The sequence below is a fragment of the Morchella importuna genome (assembly GCF_003444635.1).
Source record: "Morchella importuna strain M04M26 chromosome Unknown Morimp01GS001, whole genome shotgun sequence".
Taxonomy (NCBI): Eukaryota; Fungi; Ascomycota; class Pezizomycetes; order Pezizales; family Morchellaceae; genus Morchella; species Morchella importuna.
The window spans coordinates 236,613-261,644 of NW_025763398.1; the positions used below are offsets into that span (position 1 = coordinate 236,613).

The following is a 25,032-nucleotide window of genomic DNA, read 5'->3' on the forward strand; positions in this document are numbered from 1 at the left end:
ATGACCACCTCAATCACACCAAACGACCACTTCCCATTCAACGGAGCAGCCGGGGATCTGGTGTCAAACCCAGGTACAAACCCTACAAGTTTATCTCCCTTCGCCGAAACCGTTAGAATTCTTAGAAAGAAGAGAAACCGATCCTTCCACCTTGCGCTTTTGAAACGGAATACAGATTACAATGCAACGAAGAAGGAATCTATGCTTGGGCGTTTCCAGAATCTAGATTTCCATCACAATGCAGTCCATGCTGTCAGTCGTCTATAATCTTTCTAAACAGATGAGGGCTAACTAAATGGGTTGTGTTAATAGCAAAGCAAGGAGATTGCACTCGTTGCGAACTATGGCTTGACTGACAAGCAACAGCGAGACCTATATGATGGCCTTGGCTACACCGGCCTTCATCGGTTCCTAGAAGAGCCAGACAACGCGATTTTTAGCTTATCCCCAGTTGGATCCAACGCCGAAAGTCCGATCAATCCCTCCGAGCCAGAAGCCGTTGAAGTGGCTCCACAAACCTCCTCCAGGTTTGAGGTGGGGGTCGAAAATGTCTGCGTGGCCACTCGAAAGCTGAGCAAGGGTGCAAGCTTCGTTGTGGTTGGGAAAATACTCGAGTTCTAGCTAGTTTCCTGATTCCCGGCAGGTCCACCAACCTCTACCAACCTCTTTCTAAGTCTTCGTGGTAACGCTGGTTGGGCCCACAATTATCCTTTTTTAGACCTTTCCGGACACTCCTTGCTTCTATTCGTTAGAGTTATAAGTTATTATGAGTTCCATCTTTCGAGGTCATCATGGAAAAATGTGATGTATGTAATTGATTGAAGTTGAGACAAGCAATCTTAGAGCCTCCTGTCCCTCGTGTGCCACTAATCGATGAAGGTCTATATCGATGCGGATAACTGTAGATATACGTACCTCTCCGCAGTGATTACCATGGGACGGTTAGCGTTCGGCAAATTAATTAACGTGAGCCCGGGGCTTGGATAGGCGGATGCCATGACGAAATGCGCCATGCCTCGGGTGAATTAGGGCGGCTTGCGAAGTGAGCTACACGATGATTTACGAACCCTGAAGGTTGTGGCAACTTCTCAAGGCTGACGAGGCGCTATTTTTTGAGGCTGTCTACATGTGATTGTGCGCTATGCATGTAGTGCCAAGGCATTATAATTGACGCTGGAATCTCCCGAGTGAGGCTGTGCTGCGTGAATGTGATATATCAATTTATGAATATCGATGTAGATGTAATTATATAAGTTGTTTGATGATGTCAGTCTTGCCATCACCTAGATCTTCCTATTCTACTGCCCCCCGTCAGCGCCATAAAGCTCGCGCCGGATCAATGACCAACTTTAAATGAGGAGTTGCAACGAGTGATATTCTATGATTAACCTACATATGTACGCCTCCTGGTTGGTACACACCCAGCGAGCGCGTGTAGCCTTCCGACCAAGGCATATGAGAAAATATGCTGTGTGATGACATCACGTTTCAGTCTTTCCAAGTATCAGGCTGAGGAGACCGGCCTCGAGCTCGCGTACTTATTCGGTATTCAGTGCCAATCGCATGTATACTATATTAGCTCCTATAAGAGTTCTCCATGTATAAGCGATCCAGATAGTGTAGAAACACTGTTTCCCAACTAGCTGGGGGTAGGTTTCGAAACTTGCCGACACCTCCGGCCCGGACACCACGCACTGATCTAATAAACTATGCCTTGAACGGTCAGTCCAAATCTCAATGTGTTATCCCTTCGGTCGTAATAAAGTTCCTACAACAACGGTGGGAATTCGAAATACCGCAGTAATTCTTCTCAGCGGACGGTTACATAGACGTCTAAGTTGCCTTTTACAGCGCGTATGAGGCAGGATTATGAGCGCGTTTTCAAGATAAATGACCAGAACAAGTAATTTCAACGTCAATGTGAGTGTCCGCTGAGACGAATTACTGCGGTATCTCAAGAGTCACGGACGCTATGCTTATTGCAGATGGCTCAAAAGAAAAGGGGCCTCCCCCGAACGTCCCTGTGCAGTAGAATCTTTGTTGGAAGAGCTTGGCGCACCTCTAGGTGAAAAAACCGGAAGAAAATACTAGTCCAAAAGGACCACAATATCGGCTGTTACGACCCAGGGGATCCGATATTTAGTGTGGCGCTATCATTACCATCACCATAATAGTAGACAAATATTTACTTTTTTTTTTTGGGGGGGGGGTTATCATTTACACATTACACGAGGGATAAACATGAGGTTAACGTTGTGGCGCAGGTGAGGCGTTCGTGGAACCATGTCAAGGCCTCGGGTCAAACCAGGTCACAAGAAGAAACTGTGTCCCAACTAGCTAGTCCTGTAACCTATAGTCTCGTCTCTTCTGTTCTCCTAATCATCATCTACATCATCTTCATGGACAATTCGAGCTTGTTTCTGTCATCAGAGCCTGAGCCCGATATCGTCCGTGAATCAAGTAGGTTCTAACAAAATCTATTTAACTCCTGATTCGCTCCAAAACGTGTTGTATGGAAAAGAATATATATATAATATACAGTGAGGCTTGTTAAGTTATTGAATACTCTACACTGGCCTATAGCTACTTAGCTAATACTATGGTGCGAACACTCTTAAAGGTGATACAGTGGTATTTGGAAGTGGAACAGTGGTGGCTGCAAGATGGCTCCAGCCCAATGAGAGGGCCACTTTGCTGCAATTCGCTTCCGAGGGGGGGTATAAATGGGTATAATACTGTTCCACTGTACTCAGTCTTGGCGCTTTTTACATACAAAAACAGCCGATCCAAAGCCCCAGTAACTCCACAACTAGGAAAGATATCAAAAATCTGTACAATGAAAGTAAATTTCATCAGTCCTACTACACTTTCATTGTATATACCGATTTCTTTTATGTTTGTTGGTTGTGAAGTTATTCGCGATTGACGTTTTGTCACTTTTGGTTACCTTTAAGACGGTGGGCACCATAGTACTAGCATTTTAAACACCAGCTATTTGTTTGCAAGGATCCCAGAAACATACCTCAGCGAAGCCTCTAGATACACATCCAAAGGGTCTACTAGTCCAAGGGCAATGACCAAAGTTCTTTTGATCTTTATTTCATCCATATCGTTTCTCTATTAGTTAAATTGATTTCTTCTATCCCTTACCAGTCTCCGATATTGATTTGGGGGGGGGGCAAGATCAATGACTACTACAATTAATTGATGAAGGATTAAAGGTTGCTAGAAACCCTTCTCGTAGCACCACCGATTCATTGTCTCTCACGAGTACCGTGCGCCATATATAAAGTCCGTTTCCAAATATTAGAAACCATTGATAACTGGCCGAGCTAGCGCGCTCAGTCGAGTTATCACGGGTTCTCCCGCAGTACATGGAGGTAAAGCGTGGGGGGGCCTGGCAATACCTATTACTTCCAGGAAACACTACAGGGCTAGGGTTATTCGTCTTCGCAAATTGCGAAATCTCTGTTCCGTCTGGAAGCCACTCAAGTCATGGTTGCGACGCCCCGGATCATGGTCCTGGACACGATTGGGATTTGGCGACTGTTTGGATACACCGTTCGCTGAGCTCGGGAATCATGATTTAGCAAATTCTACTTTTTCTCTGTTTACTTCAAATTACAATCTGCAACTGCATTGCAACAAGCATGCCCCACCAAAACCCACACTATAACCATCCCTAAAACGCCATCCAAGGTGACTGTTTGGATACCTAAACCGTAATTTGGCCAAATTCCGACTTGCGCCACCCAAAATACAATTGGTGGGGGTGGGGATTGCGGTTGCGACGCTGCCATTCCTCCAGACAGAACCTTAACACTCAACATGCACGCGTGCCAGAGACGCGGTTCTTTATTCCTGCCCCCAGTATATATGCATCTTACTTCCCCACCACTCCAAGACTACATATACTTAAGTAACTCTATTCATAGGAAAAATCGTGTAGAAATTAAATAGCTTAAATATATGTCTATCATTAGGACTTAAATTTTCATAACTTTATTAACTATCACCAGAGATATTCCAAAACTCGACTTACCCCATAGACCGTACTCAAACAAAACTACAAAGCAAAATGTGTGGAAATTGCTCCTTATATACATGTAATTATGAATAAATGTACATATTAGATAAAATGGGTTATTCGTATCGCGATCCCCAAATCGCGTTACGTTCAACTAATTTTAAATTGGCCTGACACATGTACCTGTAGCTTTGAAGAAAACAAACGTCACACACACCTCAAAATGACTTTAACGTTCCATATATGGATCACCAAGCCTTGAGATAAGAACCCCCACTGTTCTAGGTTTACGGGAGACGAAATTCCTTTTTAGTGATTACCCTTGCATGATTGCTGCTTTACATGTATGTACAACTACAGGCTGTGAAGCGGTACATGATGTATGTACATATAATTTATGAAAACCGCTAAATTTTGTACCCCAACACCTACATGTAATTAATACAGAACTAACACCGCGGGTTTTGAGTATGCCCGGCCTCCTTTTGATATTGAGCGGGCAGAATACCCAATCCACATCAATTTAGCTTAAATCAAAATTGAGATACTTGATATTAACTGCTGAGTGAGAAATAGATCCTTTCAAGCGGGAAAACTTGCTATCACACCACTAAACGCGTAAAAGTTCGTATATATGTGGGGATTCTCGCAATTAAAATCAGGCTATAGTACCGTCTCCTGCCGCCTTTGGCGGTTAAAATCAAAAGAACCTTCGCCCGCCAGCCAAAGGTTTAATGATTCAAAGATAAAGCATCGTTCTTTTGGTTCTGGTAAATTCCATCGGCATGCCACACCTGCGTAGATTTAATCCAGTTAAATCAATTGCTAGGGTTTGAAACACAACTGCGCACATGAACTTAATTAAATGGGGGTACGGCATAAAAACCACCTCAAGAATCATGATACTCCAAATGTAATAAAAAGCGACCAACTCCAGCTATCTTTTCAACATTCTTTACAAGTTATGATCGTTCAGAGCTTTGGATCGCTACCGGGATATATACAACTGGCTAGCAGGCAAGTAGCAGTCCCGTCACGTGTTGCCAAGAGCACAGTACGTACAGAATTAAAGGCGGCCACAAAATTACAGGCCTCGACCTGAACCTCATGTTGGTTAGGTGCGGGGAGACGACTACCTACGATTAAGGCTCGCGAATGTCTCAATTATACAACTTCGCTCTAACAAGAACGTTTTGCTCCTCCGCGTTCTATAACCTGTAATATCGTTCGGAACGATTTTCGTATTGGCAGGCCTGTGAAATTACCATATAATTTATTCACTCGTAAGGTATCGATATCTACACAGACAATCTATTTTATTGAATATCCAAGCTAACCGTAGATCTAGAAATTATTAAAATTATAAGCAGTAACAGACAAACGAGGCATCTGTCTGAAGTATAAACGAGCCAGAAATGGATACCAGATCTCAGGATCATCGTCCCATGGGAATGATGTATCGGTCAACTTCATAACTCTTGGGGTGTGGGAGAAATTGTATGAAGTCCTTAAATCATGTTTTTGTGTCCTAAAACATTGATTATCATCATCTATGCCCGATGACAGAGGGACAAAAGATACGACTTGTTACTCTCACAGAGCTTTCCTAAGTTCTCACCAGAAAATGTCCTGCGCTATAAACATTAAACATTGATAGTGTAGTATTCCAACCGAGTCTCATCAACACATAACAGCACTGCAGAGCAACGCTTTGAACAAGATTACTAGCCACAATGGAAGACCTGTTACATGAACTAGGTAAGAAGACTTGCATCGTTTATTCCTATATTATATCATTGTCAACACCACTGGTTCTGAGGTATTATTCATGTCATAGGTCCAAAATTGGGAGCACAGAATTTTGTATAGACGATAACGTTCCTAGATGAAGCCTTTACTAATACATCCTTCTAATATATATGGATACCCAATAATCCTAAATTACATCAAACACCTACCCGCCGCGGATACATGAACTTAAGGGGAAGCGATGACAGAATATAATAAGCTTACATCGGAACTGGACTCCATCTAAATAACTCCTGTGGAGATACCTCGGACAGGCTACTCGATCAAGTAGTTGAACGCGTAGATAACGATTGTATACGCGGTTAGAACGTCTAAAGAGGTACAGAACATACGAGATTACGGCCGCCGAGTTTCACATCAAACTTGAAACGTTGTATACACGAATTAAGAGACTTAAGTTTTGAACCACGAGCGTGGCGAATATTTTGAGGTACTTCTCCCGCCACGAGTGTAAGGAGGTAGGAAACGTTTCAAAATTACGCACAAATCACTCCTAACACCATCGAGCGAGAAGAGAATGGGCAACAGAACAAAATGCACTCCTGAGTGTTAAGCGTCAGCCTTAGAGCTAAAATCTGGGCAATGATACGTACACACCTTCTAGGACAATCCCTTCAACAAGGGAAAGTTTATGAAGGGGCACGGTCCTAGCTCTCCGCTGGGATACGAAGTATCTTTTATGATGCCTTTATAGCATTGGCTTCCTCCTACCTTTCTCGTGTGATTTCTTTGACCACTACACCGAGATACTTGCGACTTTGATAATCACTAATACGATCTGAAATCTTTGGAGTATAATTGATTGTGCAGGATGAGCCAACCTTGTATTCAAGGGGAAATTCTTCGATGGGCTCAGCTTATCCCACATACTAGTTTGTTGTCTTCTACTCTGCCTATTCACGTCGTACATCTTCGAATGGAACAACGTGTTTCTGTTGAATCATGCTAATGATAGTGCAAACATGAAACCAGCCTCTTCCTTGGGGCGGTTTTGAGTTTTTGGGTTTTAATTTGGTTGTTCAGGGCGAGCCAAGGTTTTTGATTGGTTCATTCAATCATGATTATTAGCTGACAAACCAGCAGCGTAATATATCGCCAAGGCCTCCGACCGGAGACGTCAGATACTTCTTATAATCCAAAGGACCTGTTCTCACTGGTATTTAGCTTAGATGGTATTCTTTAGCACCTGAGTTCACGACCTAAGAACCGAAAGTGTCTTTTCTACCCCTATCCTGCCGCACGCCAAGCCGATCACAACCTCTACCTAACACACCTGACACGTACACACGAAAATATGATATCTGTCTAATTTGATCAATACTTAACAAACCCCCTCACCACCTTATCTACAAAGGCTTCCATCATGTACTCAGTGTTCTCTTTTTATTGACGAGCAAACACTACCATCTAACTTTTGCATAGGTCCTGAAGTCTACTAGTAGATGTGCTGGCTTAAATTTTGAATATTTTCGAACACCCTATGGTCGGAGTCAACGATCAGGCTGCCGACCGAGATTTATTACGTACAAATATGAGATGCGGGGTGTTTCTCTATAACCCTATAACCATGGAGCTAGTTGCAGCGGCTGTTATATTAGTAAACAGAACTCACAGCCGTCAGCCTTGTTTCCAACCTTCGCACAATTGCACCTGGCGCGTCACACCCTATCTCTTTCCAAGACATCGAAGGACCATAGTGATAGGACTCGGCGCGTTGGAAAGCTAGGTTTACCCACCACGTCTCAAGGATCCAACATAACAGGGATGCAGGATATGCAGTCAGCTTCAAAAGTGTGAGCTATCGCCTCGCACAAATCCCTTACAGTCGTCCCTCTGGAAAACTCAAACAATTACAGCAATCGTAGGGGAGTTTCTTTTTCCACATGATCACGGTACGGCAATAGCCACATCTTTTTATCCAACAACCCACCAGCTCGCTGGAGTAATAAACCTCCTGTTTGGTAGCATCATCTTTTGCATGCGTTACAGTGGTGCTCCCAAAGGATCTCAGAGATATATCGTTCCTTGGCATGTTACTGTGCATCAACCCCATTGCGTATGGGAGTTGTTAGCATAGGACACAAACCGCCAAACAGGGTCAATACAACGACTAGAGGGATTTCACCTGTTACTTTCACCAAAGACAATAGAGGTCTCGAGCCGAACTGCTCTCTAGCAAGGGTAAAAGGATCGACAATTAAAAATCACCAAGTGCGTCAAATCCTACTCAACATCGTCCGAATGATCGTTCAGAACTGATAGAACACCTGCTAGATGATATTTTGTAAGTGAGACGCGAAAAGAAGTATCTCTCTCCTTAGGTAGGTCTAACAGTCGATATTCTTTTCTTTATAGTTTTCCAGAATTTGAACCAAGCACGAGGCAGAGATAAACATTAACTAATTAAAGAAACGACTAGACTGAATGAAGATGAACCACAGGTTTGCCTGTTACCTCTTCGCAGAATAACTGGATGTTTGCAACGAAAACTCACCACGTAGTCCCACTCTCAGGAAAAGTTTGGTTCGATAGACGTCAAAAAAGGTCCTTTTCCAGCACTTTTAAACATAACTTTACCATTTTTCTGACGGTGTGCAGACATCAACTCTCGCCGAGTCTGTATTCTCTCACATTAAAAATCCCTTCACCTGAAAGGAGTTTCTCACAGTCATCTGCACAGTCCAAACGAATTTTGGCTGGGAACCGGACTTTCGCATAACGATAGACTGGCCGCGCGCGGAATAACCCGAAGAGTCGGACCTAAGTGTTCTACCATCGCGACGTCCAGTCAGGATGGGATCAACTTCTGCAGAATGCACAAACAATTTTCTGGTCATCCTTACCTGCACGGCGCCACCAAACAATCCCTGAGCATTATGAACCTGAGTTGATCAATTGGGGACGTTTTTCTGTGGAAAGGGTTGATACCGCACCGTATTTTGAGGGTAGGAATTTACCCGGACGGTTCCAATTCGCTTGGTCACGTGACACTAAATTCACGCTAATGCAGGGGGTAACCTCAGCACCTACACGAGCTGGTGTAAGACTTTCAGAGCCTCATCATCCTACGAGGCTAGCAAAAGCAAAGTTAAAAGGACACGTATGTGACATCTCACTCGAGCCTCATTCCATATTCCTCGATAACCCCCAAGGTGAGAATTCTGAAGGAAGTTGGTAAACCTTTGACTTTTGCTTCTACTTTATAAAAAGTTAATAACCCAGAAAGGCCAAGGTGGTAGTCTGATATTATGGCCTATAGCGATTTAATTACTGCCTTGCATCTGCCTTAGTTAGGTTAGCTTTATATACGGCCGGAAACTACCTCTAAATCCACGAGTACCAGGCCACTTATTAATGATGCAGGTCAAAATAAAATAAGAGCAGGCAAGTGATATCATGGACCGCATATAAACAAAATGTAGCCAGGTCAAGTATTGCGCTGATCTCCAAAAAACTAGACGCACTGCAAATCTCTTCAATAAAAATGGGCATAAGCTATGACCTGACGAAGGGATTCGCTGAACACGTTTACTACAGAACGTCGTTGATCGGAGTAGATAACCCAGAACCTTAATTCACATTTCAGTATTCAACTCTACCCCTACTCTGGAGAAGGTTTTAATGTCACTTGCATTTAGGATGATTGAGCTTGAAAAGGGGCCTAATATCAAATCTCTGAAAACTTATTAGACCCAGCCCTAGCTTCAACCTATCTACACGCGGTATTGGAGGAATGAAATATTGATTCCATTTATCGAGGTGAAAGCGTTGGCGGTTAAGGCGATTGATGGATGTATGCATGTATCAATCTACTTTTCTTTGTCTTGTTGATACTTCAATAGGATTGGAGCCAAAACCACAATTACATACATGTAGATAAATAACTATATACATGTAGATCAATACAGCTCTTTAAAATACTTCACTTTGGTTCCTTAAGCTGTGCTTAGCGGATTCTATCATCCACTACATCTATGTAGGATTTAATTCTTTGTGCTCGTTAACCACTGTGATTTTCTAATACATAATAGATACATTGAAATATATCTAATGATACCCTCTGTGTATATTTTTGTGCCCATGATAGTCTGATTCTTGCTTACTAATACTATGAAGGGTTAACCCCAACTGACCTGATCTGCCAGTTCTAAGCTACCCCAGACCTTATTTACCCAGCCGCGAGACTAACGGTTTGCTACCAAGTGGTTTGAACAGACTGGTTTCAAGTAATACATGTAGTAATGGTCGGCTTGACAACATACTTGCAGCTATGATCAGTAGCCAGGAAACACTTTGAAACAATCAAACCCTACCAATATATTGACCGGTGGCGAACCAATCATCAGTGTATACATAGCTAGGCTATATCTGGACCCTACGGACTTGGATACAACTCGTAAGAATACATGTATGCTACATACCACAAATGAATACTGTGAACTCATGTATCCATTACAATTGACCGCACAGACCCTTCGCCCATTAGACATATGTAGTATCCTGCAATGGGACTGCTAATATCAGGTGCTATATCACACGATCAGAGCTGCTTTCTCGTTGACTATATAAAGCTCCTTCGTCCACCAAAACCATTATAAATCTTCTAATCTCTTCCCTAGTCTATCGCTTCCCAGACTAATTCCAAGTTTACAAAATTTCATTACTCCTACTCCTCTTACACATAGCTTCACCCACTATCTCAGCCATCAATATAAAATATGCCTCACCCCAAAAATGCCGACTCCAGCTCGGGAACCGCACCAACTTCTAAGACCAGCATTCCTCAAACTCCTATCGGTAGACTTACGGCTCAGGATTCTAACTCGTTCCACTCCAATCTTTTGAAGCGAAAAAATGTCTACAATATGGAGTCAAAGGCAGCAAAGGGTTTGAAAGGTGCAAAGTCGCACCAAGGATTAGCGTTTCACCGTGAAGCCCTTATAATGGTAAGATTCAACTGCAATTTCACTTCCCGATTTGTCCTGGGAAGGAATACTAAAGAGATCAACACTCTAGCAAAGCAATATGATGGATGCTTTGGAAACGTATCATCTAAACGAAAGGCAGCTGCGCGACATTAACGATGGATATGCACAGATCGGCATCCATCGCTTTCTGAATGAACCCAACAACTCTGTTTTGTCGAGGACCAATCCTCGTTTCTACAACACTGGCTTCGTTGAATCACCGAGTCGTGACGCTACGAATCCAACTTCCCCTCACAGCACTCTATCATCATGGGTAGACGTTCCAAAAACCCCAACTCATGACCAGGATGAAGAGGTCGAGCTCCACTGTACTCATAGTGACTTCTACATCGTGGACGGGAAAGGCCTATAACAAATTCTATGAGGAGGACATACACACTCCTCGCTCCTTTGATTTTCGTTTGTTACATTTCCTATGTCGATTCTCCTTTTCTCTTTGGATTTTTTCCCCCCCCTGTTGTTTAGTGCGATGCATTGCCGGTTCTATGGGTTTTGTTTTCTTTTGTTTTCCTTTATCTATCATTTTTCCTCTTTTCCTATCTTCACACTAGTTTGAATTGCAGGCGAAACCGGGAATTTTTTTTTGTCTCATCTGCGGCATTCATTTTTTTTATCTGAGCATTTATTATCAAGCGAACCCGCCCGGCCTCTCTTAAATTCATGTTTTCTATAAAATACAGACCAACTCAAATGACCCTCTGTGATCATAAAGCTTCCCTTGTGCACGATGTAGGCCGTATTGGTTACCACCTATCAGTCTTTTCTTCTAGTTCCTTAACCCCCAGAATTCACAGAATTTCTCTCCGTTATTCATGATCATTGCTGCGGCGGGAAAGTGATTCATCGCATCAAGTGGTGCTGAACTTTAACTTTCCCCACATGGAGAATAATATGATTAGCATACCCGCCGGAGAATTTCCTGAACCCTTGATGGATGACGATGATTATCATGGGAGCTAGATATAAGGGGCACCTGTTATCAGCAATGGCGCAAGTGATCTACATCCTCTTTCGGTAGCTGCTCTCAAAACGAATCTGGGTGGCGGGAAACTTTTACTTCCCACCTTGTTGGTCGCTACGCAGATATGATTCGTGAGAGGAAAAATTATAAGCGCCGTCGGGGCCGGGACGTGGAGCATTGCCATACATAATGTGTGAATAAGAGCATTCCAGAGCGGCACTTGGCTTTTGAGCCCCATTTATTCACCCACTGAAACTTTCTTCCGCCTTCCCCGGTAGTCTAGAGACTCGATTATTAACTTAAAACTACAGTTCATCCGAATATAACATAAATAAGCAAGCCCCTGTTAATTAAGCCTTGCTACACCCCCACCCAAGTTGAAATCACTGAATTCACTGACACAGAAAATCCTATGATCCTATGAGGAGGCGCACACACACCCCACATCTTACCCCCACACTGCACTGCACCCCTCTTTTTCTCTTTTTCTTCCCTTGTTTTTTTTTTTCTTTTTTTTCTATTTCAGCCACTGATCACATTCCTAGGCCTTCCGTTATCTAGTCATAGAAGCTGGCCGTGCGCAAGGGCTCAAAACACCAAGGTAGGGTAGTAAGGCGTTCATATTGTTAGCTACATTCAGTCTCAATAAGTAATGCAGGTATCAGCTAGTCCAATGTGACATGAGAAGCTCCCCGGCATTCTACTTGGTAGCAGTAACAATAGAACTAATAATTCAAGCAACCCACGGCCACTCGCTCTCTAGCGACGTCAAGAAATCACTCGGAAGGGGAACAGAGCCTCCTTATGGACTCGTATTTTTGAGACATGTCTATTTTTGACGCACGCATCTAGCTGTTTTGGGCGAGAGTACATGAGGCTGAAAGCCTGAGCCCGTGAGGCTGAACACTAAGGTACTGATACTTCAACTCCACTTCAATAACGAGGTCTTAGCTATAAATTAAGCTGTAAATACTTTCTATTGATGCTAGAAATCGCTATTTATAATCTCCCGTTGTTCTTATATCCTTTGATACATAGGAATAAGTCTCTCACGTGATTTTGGGCAGGGTAAACGATAAATTATAAAACAAATCCACGAACGAATCAAAAGGATGTGGAAACAACCCCACCTAAGAAGGGAACGTGAAGTTCGATGTATTTTCCACTGTTCGGGGATAACGCAGAATCAGTGGATAGTGGGCTTCCAGGCTTTCGAGTTTCTGCATCGTTGTGCTTGAGTCACCTGATCCGGCCGGCCGCAAAGCTAGCTAGCTTGCTAGTTGTGATATTATCATAGCTATAGCCTCGAAGCCCTGAAAATCACCTTGGATCTACATATCGATAACAACAGGTACTGTGAGCAAAAAAAATCTAACCCTACATGTCGATCATTCAAGATATACTAACAAAGATTGGCCAAGCCAAATTAGCCCCATACCATGCAGCTTGTGCAGGAATGGTGCGTACAAATGCCCGTACAAATGCCCGTACGCACCGCGCGCGCGTCACCTTCGAATCTAACTGGGATATACCTATATCATGGTCTCGTTCATTGACCTTACGGAAGATGAGTCAAAACAAACCCAGGAAATATGGAGCCGACAGATACGTTTTCACCTATGCAAGAGCTCTACAGTACTACGTTTACCGTCTCGAAGTAATGTGCCTTGTTTAGCGAACTACGTGTGGTCAAAGTAACACTGCTGATCCTACAAAACTTAACCTTGTGGGAATGCCCGACATATATGCACAATGCACAAGGCTACAAGAGTTAGTCTTAAGGCTGAGACAGGGGCTGTGATAGCCTTCGGGTCCTACTAATATGCTTCGCCGATCGAAAAACGCTTCTCACTTACTTCTCTCTCGAGTTCTCTAAGGCCGGCAGTACCAACCTCTTAAAGTGATCTGAAGGGTCCTGGTGGAAATCAACTGACAGTGTGGGCTATGATCCGCAGCCTATCTATAATCAACGTGGTGCACAAAGCACGATTGAGGAGGATAGAGCTGTAAACCACGAGGAGTAAATTTAAAGATCACATCAGTCGACAACGTGGGGATCGGTCGGCCTGAAGGAAAAATCAAGACCATTACGCAGTAATAAGGCTTTCTAGGATGATCAGGTCCATGAAGGCCTCAGAGGGAGCATTAGAAAGCTCCAAAGACCACCGCCTAAGATGATCTAATGATCCTTGTTGAAGAGTTGTGGACTTCAGTGCCCAGGACTTCCTTTAGCTTAATCCCCCCTTACTGAAACTACATGTACGTAACACAAGACTAAAGATGGCGCCGGATATATGGATAACATCATTATCCTTCACTTACGGGTCAATCGCGCACGGGAGCTCCTCCTTCTTTGAAGTGCCTAGCAAATCCAACCCAGTCCAGTGCCCCCTCAGATGATAGGAGAGGAGATCAATACTCCGAATCAGTAGGATAGCCATTGAGTGCCTCTTTATTGATATTACATGCCTTATCGTGCGCTTTGATGCTTCATACATTAATATCAAGCTAGATCATAGACAGGATAAGAACAGGGGGTTTATTGGCAGCGGGGAGGTTCCGCGGGAGAGAAAGAGAGGACAGATGTTACCAGTGCCGAGTATGTGATCTTATGGGGTAATGCACGCCGGGTTGACACGGACAGCATAGAATTTACCTAGGTGTATATATAACTAGTCAATACATACATATGTTCCTTCCTGATGAGGTTAAAACTGTTCGTCTCTCGAGGAAGGGGCAGTGGACCACGCCGACAGACACCGACAGGCTGCCGACAGCCAGGAGAAGTGGTCGGAGATGGTAACTTCCTAGATTACTCCGGCTCCCGTGTAGTTATGCAGGCCAAGGGGTGTGGTCCCATGGATATATGTTTTAGGTGTCTAGATCCGCCCGGACCGCCCCTCCCGGGGTGCACACGAGAGAGCCTGTTCCAGCCCCGAATAACCCTTTCATGTGTATATAATTGCATGTGATTAACGTTTTTGGGTACGGGAAGGTGGACCTATATCGGTGAAACCTGTGAGACTTGGTGGCTTATTTCACGACAGCACAAGAACTGACTCTATATATACCCATAAGATATACATATAGTAATCATAACCTACGGTCACTTATCTTAATAGTGATGAGCACTGTTGTGGCAACGTATATGATCTCCTAAAATGGAAAGCTATATATAATCAGTAAATGGATCGCGAGTAAAATTCCTATGTTTGAAGTCGAACCCAGTACATATATGCAGATGCTGTGAATATGACTAGTTACCTCGAACCCTTGAGTCACTATTCTTTGTGATTGTGTATACCGGGGGTTATGTAGTCCGATTCGCAAACTATTGAGGCCAGTCACTTGAAACAGAATGAAGTGAAACCGGGCCTTGCAGGTATGGAAGTGGCTTGATGTAAAGCCCAACGCTTTACTACGAACCCAAATGCCATACAGTAATTTTCGGGCCAATAGAAACGAAGACGATCGTCCAGGAGAATGAGTGCCAGCCAGTGAAAATTAAACCTACGTGGCTCGTGCGGTTTATATTCTCATTGGCTTGTATTATAAGTCCACACTTGCCATGCCAGTGAAACTGGTTCGCCATTAATTGACACGCAAAGGACCACACAAACACTATTCTGGGGCTCATATTTACCGTTGATATATACTGCTAATATGAAATGGCTTTTCCTTGGATACGAACGTCATTGGATAGTTATTTCGAAGGATCTACAGACGTTAGTTGGTTAAGACCTCTTGGGACGAGAATGTCAGTGAATCATGGACACTTCAATCAAGGCAAGGAAGTACAAGTCACTTACTAGAATACGTGGAGTTAGATGAACGGTACCTTTGAATTTCTTGACCAGTTTTACCATGCTCTGGTTCCTCGAAATCCATCAGGCGCTGTTGATCGAACACGGTCAACACGAGTTCAAGATCAGCGACTTAGTATGACGGTTCATGTTATTGGTTGAAGTGATTCATATCATATCTAAGACTGATATTTATGTTGATCATTACGTCAAAAGATATCAAGTGATTGGCTACAAGGTGAAATCATAAGATATCACTCGTAGCTATGCCTTTATCGCCATCAAATATTTTAAGTGAAATAAGATTTCACCGTGGTAACGAAGCGCAGCATCAGTTGGGTGTGCGCAGTCAAGAGTTTCTAGAGTAATGGGGATTTAAAGGTACCCTTAGTATCCAACACTCTCGATCGTAAACATTTTGCTGTTTGTCCTGATGTTGCCTGATTTTAGTCTAGTCACTAAGATAGCAGGCGATAATCTAGCTACATATGGCAATCCTTTCTAGCTAAGCTTTTGTGCCGTCATGATGTGACCGGCCGCGTCTTTTGTGGTTATGTGGACATCCGCTCCTACTAACCCTTTCCCTGCTCATCATCTCTTTGCGGTTTTCACGCAGTTTTACAACCACTTTCACGACGTTTTTTGTCTCCATACTCTACGAACATCCATCCCCATCACCCAGTAAGTTAGCCCACTGGTAATAAACATAAATTTTGATCATGTCATGACCCCTTACGTACATCACCTCTTGCTTACACCACTCTTTTGTGCCTGTAGCAGCGATACTGCACATAATGCCACCCATGTGGGCTCTGTCGCCTTCGCCCTCTGATTCATCCACTGAGCGCAGTCAAAGCTCCTCCCCCGATCGAATTACTAGTGCAAGCCCAAATGGTAGCCGGCGGATCCTTCCCAGAATCCCGCGAAAGGTTGGAGCAATAATCCGCGACAACGAACGAAAACACACGATGGATATTGAGATGGAGATTTCTCAGAACATTCCCGCCGAGGCCGCCAATGGCTCTACGAAGCGTCGCCGGAGCACCTCTATTGATACAGTTATCCTTAGCTCGAAAATAAAAACCAGCGATCAAGAGGCCATGCCACACCACGCGAACAATAATGAGCGTTTCCCACCTAGCCCACACAAAGCCCGCAAAAAAAAAAATATCCCCAGTGGAGCCAGAAAGCCGAATCCCTATTATAATTCAAACAAGGCCAGCTTTGGTAAGCTTAAGAACAGCTCGGCCGATGGAGGGTTTTCTTACGGAGACCAGTTGGGGCCCAAGACCTCCGAATTCTTCTCGGGACCAGTGGATCCCTCAAAATTCAAAACCGGCCATGTATCTGGGCTGCTGGGTATAAAAGCCAAACCTACTTTCAACCCAATGCTATACCATGCTTCACTGCAGCAATGTGATTCTTCAAAGGTTACCGCAAAGAATCTCACCCCTTCGTGGTTCCACTACCCCTCCGTGTCATCGAATCTAGAAAATAGTCCGCGCTTCCAATCTTCTAGTATCTACTACTCCTCAAGGGAGGAATATGAGACTGTCAATCGCATCGACAAAGCGGGATTTAATCACAGGGTTCTGACTCAGCGCAAAGGTTCTGCTGCTTCCCTTACAACGGAGGAGGGCTATTCGACCGACAGAGGTATTGAAGATGAGGATCAGAAACTTGGGCGTGGTGGCAAGTCCTACGAGAAAAATGAGATGGATACTGAGCCTGCAAAGCAGAAAGAGTTGGATCAGCAGAAAGAGGCTCGCGCCAGAGCCTGGGTCGAGAGTAACTGTGATGACGACCTTGGAGATGAGGATAATTATAATACAAGGTGTAGTGGGAAGTTAGGGAAGGTAATCGCGGACTTGCAGAATGCTGTAAGACTGCGCGCCGAGGCGGCAAATCAGGAGCTGGAGCATCAGTCAAGTAATTGATTAGTGAGGGACTGTTTGGACGAGAAACCCCACCAGGGTTAACTCGAAATGCGGCGGTCTTCCCTCTTTTTCTCATCCATTATTCTTTCTTTATCATTTTTTCGTTTCCTACCTTTTTCTTCTTATTTTTTGTAGCGATTTCTATGTCTCCCCCACTCTCGGATCACCCCCGGGGAAACATGGTATGTGCTACGCCCCTTGTAGGGATTGGAGTAGCCCTTGTATCAAGCTCCCAGGCAGCATTTGTTTTTGGTGTTGCCCAGTTTAGTAGATATAAAATGCTCTATGCGTACGTTTGCACTTCCCAGTGTTCCTAAGTACTACTTTACATTGGATCGTTTTAGAAGTAACATGTATACGGAGGATGTGGAGATGCTGAGTCCAATAAATTTCAACTTACTACCGATAACATACACGGATCAAGAGTATATGCAGTTAACGTTCAGGGTATGGTAAAATATAAAATAATCTACGGAAAAGGCCTAAAATGACACAGTTTTCGATATACGTGCTCCGAGATAACACATGATGCAAAAAGACACAGTTTGCTGTCACCACAAGTAAAAAAAGAGAAGAAAAAAAAGAACAAAGTATTCTATAAAACTACAAAAGGTACAAAACTACAAAAGGTACTGCACCGACTTATTGAGACATTTGCGACTGCTACCCCCACCCCTGGTTTGAACCCAGGACCTTATGTGTGATTGGTTGTATCCTGGGTACTCTCGGTGTTAACGGGCGGTCTATCCACTAGACCGCCCGCCCATAGTGAATGCTGTGCCCGAGGTGATACTTGAGCTAGCTTGGCAGTGTTCCAAGATGAAGATCGAACTTGAACCCGACCTCTCGATATTATCATTGCTCAGCCAATACGTATACTAATTGATGTATTCGTTTTGGAATATACCGGACTGTGTCATCTTGCATTCATGTGTGATTGTAGAGCACGTCTACCGAAAACTGTGTCATCCTAGGCCTCTTCCGAATAATCTAACTCCGTAAACGACCCTAACCCTGGTTTTAGAGATCTGGGTGAAACCATAATACATATTAACTACATGCACATACATCCCGAAATGAAATGTTATTCGGGGAAGCACTGTAAGGTGCCCATAGCCCAAACAGGAAGGGGGAAAGTGTATGGGAAAACCTGGTTGTGTCCAGAGGGACCACAATCTCTCTTCTTGCCGCTTTCCCAAGAGTACATGTGATCATGGTACCCCTGTTAGATTGGGAACTACATGTATCTTTATTCATAGCTGGCACATGTCCTTCTAGACACTCTACTCAGCATCGACTCCTCGTTCAAGTCATGGATTTTCCTCTCAGTGCGGACTGTGTATCCGGAGGTGTTGAGTCTGAGGAAATCATTACTGAACTAACGCCCCTCGATGATCTTGCTAGAGGAAGAACGAGACAAGGACGTCCGCCAGTTGCCCTAAACTTGAAACCACAGGGTTTCCTCTACCCAGTTGGCCATTCACCTCTCGAACTTCTCTTTGCACACAGTCCAATTCTTACTACTCTTATTGAAACACTCACGACGCCAGCCCTGCTCTGTTTGTGTTGTACGTCTCGCACTACACGCTTTTATCTTCACCACCAAAAGAGATTCTTCCTGAATTTATTTTTGGTTTCAGATCAAGAGGGTGAAAGATGGACGGTCCTGAAAGGAAGAAAGGATGCCCTTAAGGTCTTCGATGAAGGCTTCCCTTGGGAGGTTGCGGTAGATGATTTTGCAGAGCTGAGACGGGTGAGGATTACGCGGAACGAACGGAAATTACTTCTGGCCGTGTTCTTACATCCTTTTATCAAAGATTCGCCGAGGTTAAATCGATTATTCATTGGTACAGATATTGGGACAGCCCAGGTGCAAATGTTAAAGAGAAAAAGAATCAATCCAAAATACATCCCTAGTTTTATGTCGAGACATCTTTATTGGACACTTCAAAGCATACCAGTAGGACGGGGCCTGACAACATTAGTTCTTGATGGAACTGGTGTTGAGACTGAATATACGAAGTCCCTGCTTCCGCAGCTAGAATGTACACTCCGGGGTCTATCTGTCAAAAACTGCAAAAACCTCGAATGTTACATGTGGTCTGAATGGCTTCTGGAAGCTACCGATAAATCCCGCCCACTTGCTCTTCAATGGTTACACGTAAGTCTCCAATCTCATATCAATTTAAAGAATAGGTTTGGTTAATACTTTGCCAGATCTGGGGTTCTGGAAATACACCTACGACTGAGTTTGATTTTATTCGTCACCCCGAGCCTTTAGAGACACTAGAACCACATGAAGATGATCCTCCGTGTGTGGACCTCCAAATTCCTGAAGAATGGGTTCCTAAGGCAAGCCTATTTGCAAACGTTATTCCCTTAAGATTCCATTTACAGAATACCCTAAAGCTCTTACCACCGATGAACTTGGTCAACCATCAGCGTGCTATGAACATAAATCAGATGGTACGAACTATACAAATTCAATATCAAGACTTCAAGCGTAAAAGAAAAGATAATCCCGACGCGCCTTGGTATTCACCAAAGCTGCCATTGGGGGAACCCCATCCTCTCATTGCATTTATGATGGTCGCAAAGTTTCTCTCAATCAAAACGGATATAGCCTTGTGTGCTAGTCGACAGAATTGCTATTCATTTGTTTATGGGCGTCCACATTTGTCGAGTAATAGTACTCATTACGGTGTCCTAAGGAGTGCTCGAGTGTTGGTAGTTGATCAGCAAACAGGGAGAGTGGTTCCTTATAGCCTTCCTGTACCTGAAAGTACCGGCAGCATGCACACGCATTGTGTGGCTGAGATTGGTGCTAGGAGAAATGAGGGTGGGACAGTTTGTCAAAACTGCGGTTTGTGGGAAGATGAACTTAGTCCCGAAACACTTAGGGGTGGAGGAGAAATCAAAGAGTATGGCGGTATACAGCTTGGTCCAGCTATCGGCGTTGGACGACTTGCTGTTGGGTCATGTTGTACGGATTGTGTAAGGGAGATGACATGCGCTGGTTGCAACAGGTACTTTCCCGCCCTCCTTCCTAATGCTATCTCCTTTCAGGCGTCTGCCAACGCACTTATAAGTTAACTTTCATCTTTCTGACTGTTGACCTTAGCTTCTTCTGTCCATCCTGCACATTCAAAATGAATTCGAATCCTCCCACGGCGCCTCTCAACCCCCTTGCTGCCGATCCTCCTGGTCCTAATCACTTGAAATGGACTTGCTCTCAATCAAGACATGGACCATACTGCATCGATTGTGAGGACAGCGAAAAATCTCATTTGACTTGTATCGATTGTCACGGTTCACTTTGCTACGGATGTCACGGCCCATCTGGAACCACAATTTCTTCAAGTCTTTATACTACAGACGGTTGGACTCCTGAGATGGAGAAAGATTGCTTTGGAGTAGTTGGCAGAATCGACGAATGGGAAATTGGTGCATATGTGGGCTGGGGTGGGGTGGATGAACCGGAGCCTGAGCCATCAAACTTACATTCGGTGGATGAATCCACTGGAGTGCCAGACGCAGACGTCCATTCCACACTTCTGGACATCAATAATATTGATAAACAAACCGGCGCTGACCATATTCCCGAGGTTTTCAGGGGAACATATGAACCAATGAGCTCCTATAGTAACATCATGTCCGAGGTTCTTTCCTCCCTCAAAAGCACCTCTCGGAACGTTAGCGGAATCCCTGCTCCTGCTCCTTCCCTTTCAGAACCTCCTAAAGCAACCTCAGACGACTATGGCGACCCCTTCAGGCGCATGTGTGAAACTCGAATCTGGGAACAGTGCGCACGCTGCGGAATCGGTACATGTGCCGGCTGTCTTGGTTACGAGGAAGATCTCTACGAACCCGGAGGCCCTAAATACATTATTCAAGAACCGGAATATCGGAGCTGTTACGCTGGTTGTGGGAAACGGTTTTGTGTCTCCTGCATCAACAGACCTACAAATGGCCCTGGAGAACTGGTGTGTGGCGCTATTTGGACCGTCGAAAAGGATTCTGAGTACCAGGTTGATGAGTTTCTTTACCGGGGCCTTGCCGACGTGCCTGGAGATGCAGCAAACGGCGGTAAAGGCGGTAAAGGGGTGCGATGCGGTGCTGTTTTGTGCGCAGAATGTCAAGATGGCGAGATGCTGATTAGGCCAACTATTGTACAGAGACCGGGGGAGATTGAAGTTGCGGATGAGAAGGAGAGAGACGGGGTTGAGACGGAAAGAAGACGAAATGATAGGAGGGGTGTATGGTTCTGTGCCAGGTGTGAGCTGGGTATTAGGCCGGTTAATATGTAAAAACAGGGCAACGTTATTGAGTTTTCTTCTTTTCTTTTCTTTTTTGTTGATGCCACCTAATTGTATCCTTAGAAAAATATATTCGTTCCGGAAGGCAACCGAGGAGTAAATTTAAAAGTTTTCAGAGATTCCTTTATATGTTAAGGGACAGTCTTCTTATATATGAATCATAATCTTCTCGTTAGTTCTAGCTGTACCTCTTCCTTTGTATGGTATGTATGGTACACACCATACCTACCCAAGCTACTTATGGAAGTTAAATTTACATTTACGATATCCCCTAGAAATTAATCCTTCTAGCTTTTTTAAAAAGCTCATGGCGGCAGCAGGTTAGTAGGTTCGATTCCCTAGAGAATCCAACCCAAACATCTTTTTCTTTTTACCCCCATGTTATTTTTAAAATGGAAAGTAACCAGCGAACCGGACAGAACCAGCTGGAAATATTTTTGTCACTATATTAATAATCTTGAGGTTAAGTCAAAGCGGTCTCGGTCTCGAGAAATCAATACTTAGCTCTATCATTTTACAAATACTCCCGGTTGTGCGCTCTTTGGGATGGAACTCAATACCCGGGGGGGTACAAACCAGCTGTGCCACTGAGAAGAGCTACTAGACTCGCAACTATAGCCCACCCTACCGGGCTATTGTCTCAACATCTTCCTCCCTATGTTATCTACCCAATGCATCGTAGGATTAGCAAATGAGTCTCTCCGCAGCTGCGGATATAATTCCCGGATTTTTCTGGTGTCTCGGGTTGTAATCTTGGTCTACGCTGTTCCATAGACCTTTACCGTTGTATTTCTCCGGTAATCTTTTTTTTTTCTTTTTGCTGAGGGGGTGTTGGATGTGGATATGGAATTTATGCCTAGGGGTTGGTGATGGTCTCCTGTAATTCAGCCTTCGGGAGTGCTGTATGTATAGTAGTGGAGGTATTGATAGAGGGGTGGAAACTGCCGATAGGGTAGGTATTGGTAGAGCATAATATGCACCCCCGCGGGATACACCCAGGACATCACCGCAGTAGTATACCAGCAGAAGTTGATAGTCCCGACATCGCATCCGCCAACTAAAACAACCAAACCAACCCCACCACCACCACCCCATTAAACCCCGTCCGATACGCGTAGGTCACAACTAATCACTCGGCCCCCAAGCCATCATTCACACCCAATCACTCGCTGTGGCTGTGTAGGCCACGTGGCGCGCGCATGCGCCACGGCACATGTAGTTTTGGCCATCCCTGCTGCTTATCGTCGCCAATCGGGTAAATCGAGCGCCATGTGTGTTACTACGGACGAATTCGACACCGCACCGGGCAGACCTGACGCGTTTGCTTGTTGCGTGTGATGTATTTGGGGGAGCAAAAATTACTCCGACGGTGGATTCTGTTGTTGCGTTTATGATAGAACTAGAGTAAAAAAAAAGAGCTCGTTAAGGCTGGGGGGTAGATAGATCTGGGATATAAAGATATTTGAGGTCATGGGTATCTCGTTTCTGAAGTTCCAGAGCTCAAGCCAGCAGACGAACCCTAACCCACACGATCAGCGCTTTTCATATCCATAAACTCTTTTTTTCTTGAAAATCCTCTCTTTAGTTCTCTGAACATTACCGATAAACTCCTAGAAACTTCATCATGGTTAAGTGTGTTCTCCTCGGTGCAACTCGTGGATGTGGTCTTGAGACCCTCCTCAACCTTGTCGATATGGGCCACTCCTGCTACGTCCTCGCACGAAATGAAGCCGCTTTCTCCAAAACCTTAGAAGCCCGCAGTCCCAAAACGGAGCTCATAACTGTTGTCCAGGGCGATGCATTCTCCGAACAAGATGTTGAGCGACTCTTCACCACCGCCGGAGATGGTGTTGGTTTTGTACTTTTCAGTCTAGGTCAGTATCATTATCTATCAAGTTCCCTTGAAATGATAGCTACTAACAGTGTATAAAGGTGGTCGACCAAGCTTCAAAAACCCGCTCTCGCCCAAGCTCGAACCTCCGCAAATCTGCTCCCGCACTATCAACGTCTTCCTCCCAGTCTTTATCCGCGTTTACCCAGACCCGTCCACCCAGCCGCGACTCGTTGTCATCTCCTCCAGCGGTATTGGGCCCAAGGGCCACAGGGAACTCCCGTTTGCGATGAAGCCGATGTATAGTTGGCTTCTCAAGGAGCCGCATGCAGATAAAGAGGATATGGAGCGGCTGGTCAACTCGTATGCGGGGATCCAACATGTCGACTTTAATCCGACCCCAGGGGAGGTTAAGTTGGGAAATGTCGTGATCGTGAGACCGAGCTTTTTGGTCGATGGGCCAGTGAAGGGAAAGGTGAGAGCGGGAGAGAGCCTTGAGGGCGCGTGGACCGTCCAGAGGTCTGATGTGGGGAGATTTATTGCGGTGGAGTGCGGCCCGGGAGTGGATACGTGGAAGAATAAAGGTATCGTGGTATCTAATTGAAAGCTTCGAGGGCCTTGAGAAAGAACCGAGTAATATTCTTGCATATTCTGTTTTGGTTTGTTGATTTAGATTTCGTTTCTGTGGTCGTTTTATGTAGCCATTTCGAGGCTTTCTTCGATAGACTCTGATTTTTTTTTTTTTTTTGTTAGCGAGTTACGATATTCATTCATTTATTAGCTTTCGTTTACAAACCATAAAATAATATTTAAATATCCAGACCGTGTTGGTTCTTCAGCTCTGTTATATAAATAGAAAATCTCGATGCCAATGCCAGCACACTCCCCAAGACTGAAGCTCGGCAAGGGGCAGATATGATTCCCCATTGCGCACGGACCTCTGATAGTAACTGCAATGGAGATAGCCAACTCTGCAACGTCTGCAGCATGCTCGACAAAGAACAACTTCCATTAAATATCATTTTACGACGATAACCACCACGTATTTGTTAACGATTGTGGCGATTTTCGCCTTGTCGTGTGGAGAGCTTCGATAGGCCAGAAGTACATATCCACTGCCGTGAGTCAAGCCACCGTGATCAGCTCGGTTGTACCTGTGGATGGTCGAGGCTAACTCTGCTTCAGATAGGTCGTCAGCTTAAGCCCCGGGCTGAAGTTGATCGAATAGGAGAGGTAACACCGAATTTCGAGATATCTACCATCATGTCGAGAGCGCGGAAACATCGCCGGCGGTTCCCGCTTTTATAGCGGTACAACTTCGGAAACTATCAGAGACCTGTGTTCCGATGAACTCTTTTGT

The 25,032-nt window shown here is 44.5% G+C and overlaps 6 protein-coding genes across 6 annotated transcripts; all 6 read left to right on the top strand.

Moving 5' to 3' along the window:
• Positions 1–621, top strand: LAJ45_00051 (uncharacterized protein; the record flags this gene model as incomplete). The annotated part of the gene is made up of 2 exons (XM_046109654.1): positions 1–252; positions 313–621. The coding sequence occupies 2 exons, from the start codon at positions 1–3 to the stop codon at positions 619–621; spliced, it is 561 nt and encodes a 186-aa protein (XP_045976347.1).
• An 8,028-nt stretch (positions 622–8,649) lies between these two features.
• Positions 8,650–9,483, top strand: LAJ45_00053 (uncharacterized protein; the record flags this gene model as incomplete). Its single annotated transcript, XM_046109655.1, has 7 exons — positions 8,650–8,668; positions 8,756–8,781; positions 8,847–8,988; positions 9,063–9,071; positions 9,200–9,220; positions 9,295–9,389; positions 9,475–9,483. 7 exons carry the CDS (start codon positions 8,650–8,652, stop codon positions 9,481–9,483), a joined length of 321 nt encoding a protein of 106 aa, XP_045976348.1.
• Positions 9,484–10,554: 1,071 nt separating this feature from the next.
• LAJ45_00054 (uncharacterized protein) lies at positions 10,555–11,176 on the top strand (the record flags this gene model as incomplete). The annotated part of the gene is made up of 2 exons (XM_046109656.1): positions 10,555–10,782; positions 10,853–11,176. The coding sequence occupies 2 exons, from the start codon at positions 10,555–10,557 to the stop codon at positions 11,174–11,176; spliced, it is 552 nt and encodes a 183-aa protein (XP_045976349.1).
• Positions 11,177–16,382: 5,206 nt separating this feature from the next.
• Positions 16,383–17,525, top strand: LAJ45_00055 (uncharacterized protein; the record flags this gene model as incomplete). The annotated part of the gene is made up of 1 exon (XM_046109657.1): positions 16,383–17,525. One exon carries the CDS (start codon positions 16,383–16,385, stop codon positions 17,523–17,525), a length of 1,143 nt encoding a protein of 380 aa, XP_045976350.1.
• Positions 17,526–20,674: 3,149 nt separating this feature from the next.
• On the top strand, positions 20,675–21,832 carry LAJ45_00056 (uncharacterized protein; the record flags this gene model as incomplete). The annotated part of the gene is made up of 1 exon (XM_046109658.1): positions 20,675–21,832. The coding sequence occupies one exon, from the start codon at positions 20,675–20,677 to the stop codon at positions 21,830–21,832; it is 1,158 nt and encodes a 385-aa protein (XP_045976351.1).
• A 1,633-nt stretch (positions 21,833–23,465) lies between these two features.
• Positions 23,466–24,980, top strand: LAJ45_00057 (uncharacterized protein; the record flags this gene model as incomplete). The annotated part of the gene is made up of 4 exons (XM_046109659.1): positions 23,466–23,715; positions 23,774–24,256; positions 24,770–24,792; positions 24,858–24,980. 4 exons carry the CDS (start codon positions 23,466–23,468, stop codon positions 24,978–24,980), a joined length of 879 nt encoding a protein of 292 aa, XP_045976352.1.
• Positions 24,981–25,032: the final 52 nt, after the last annotated feature.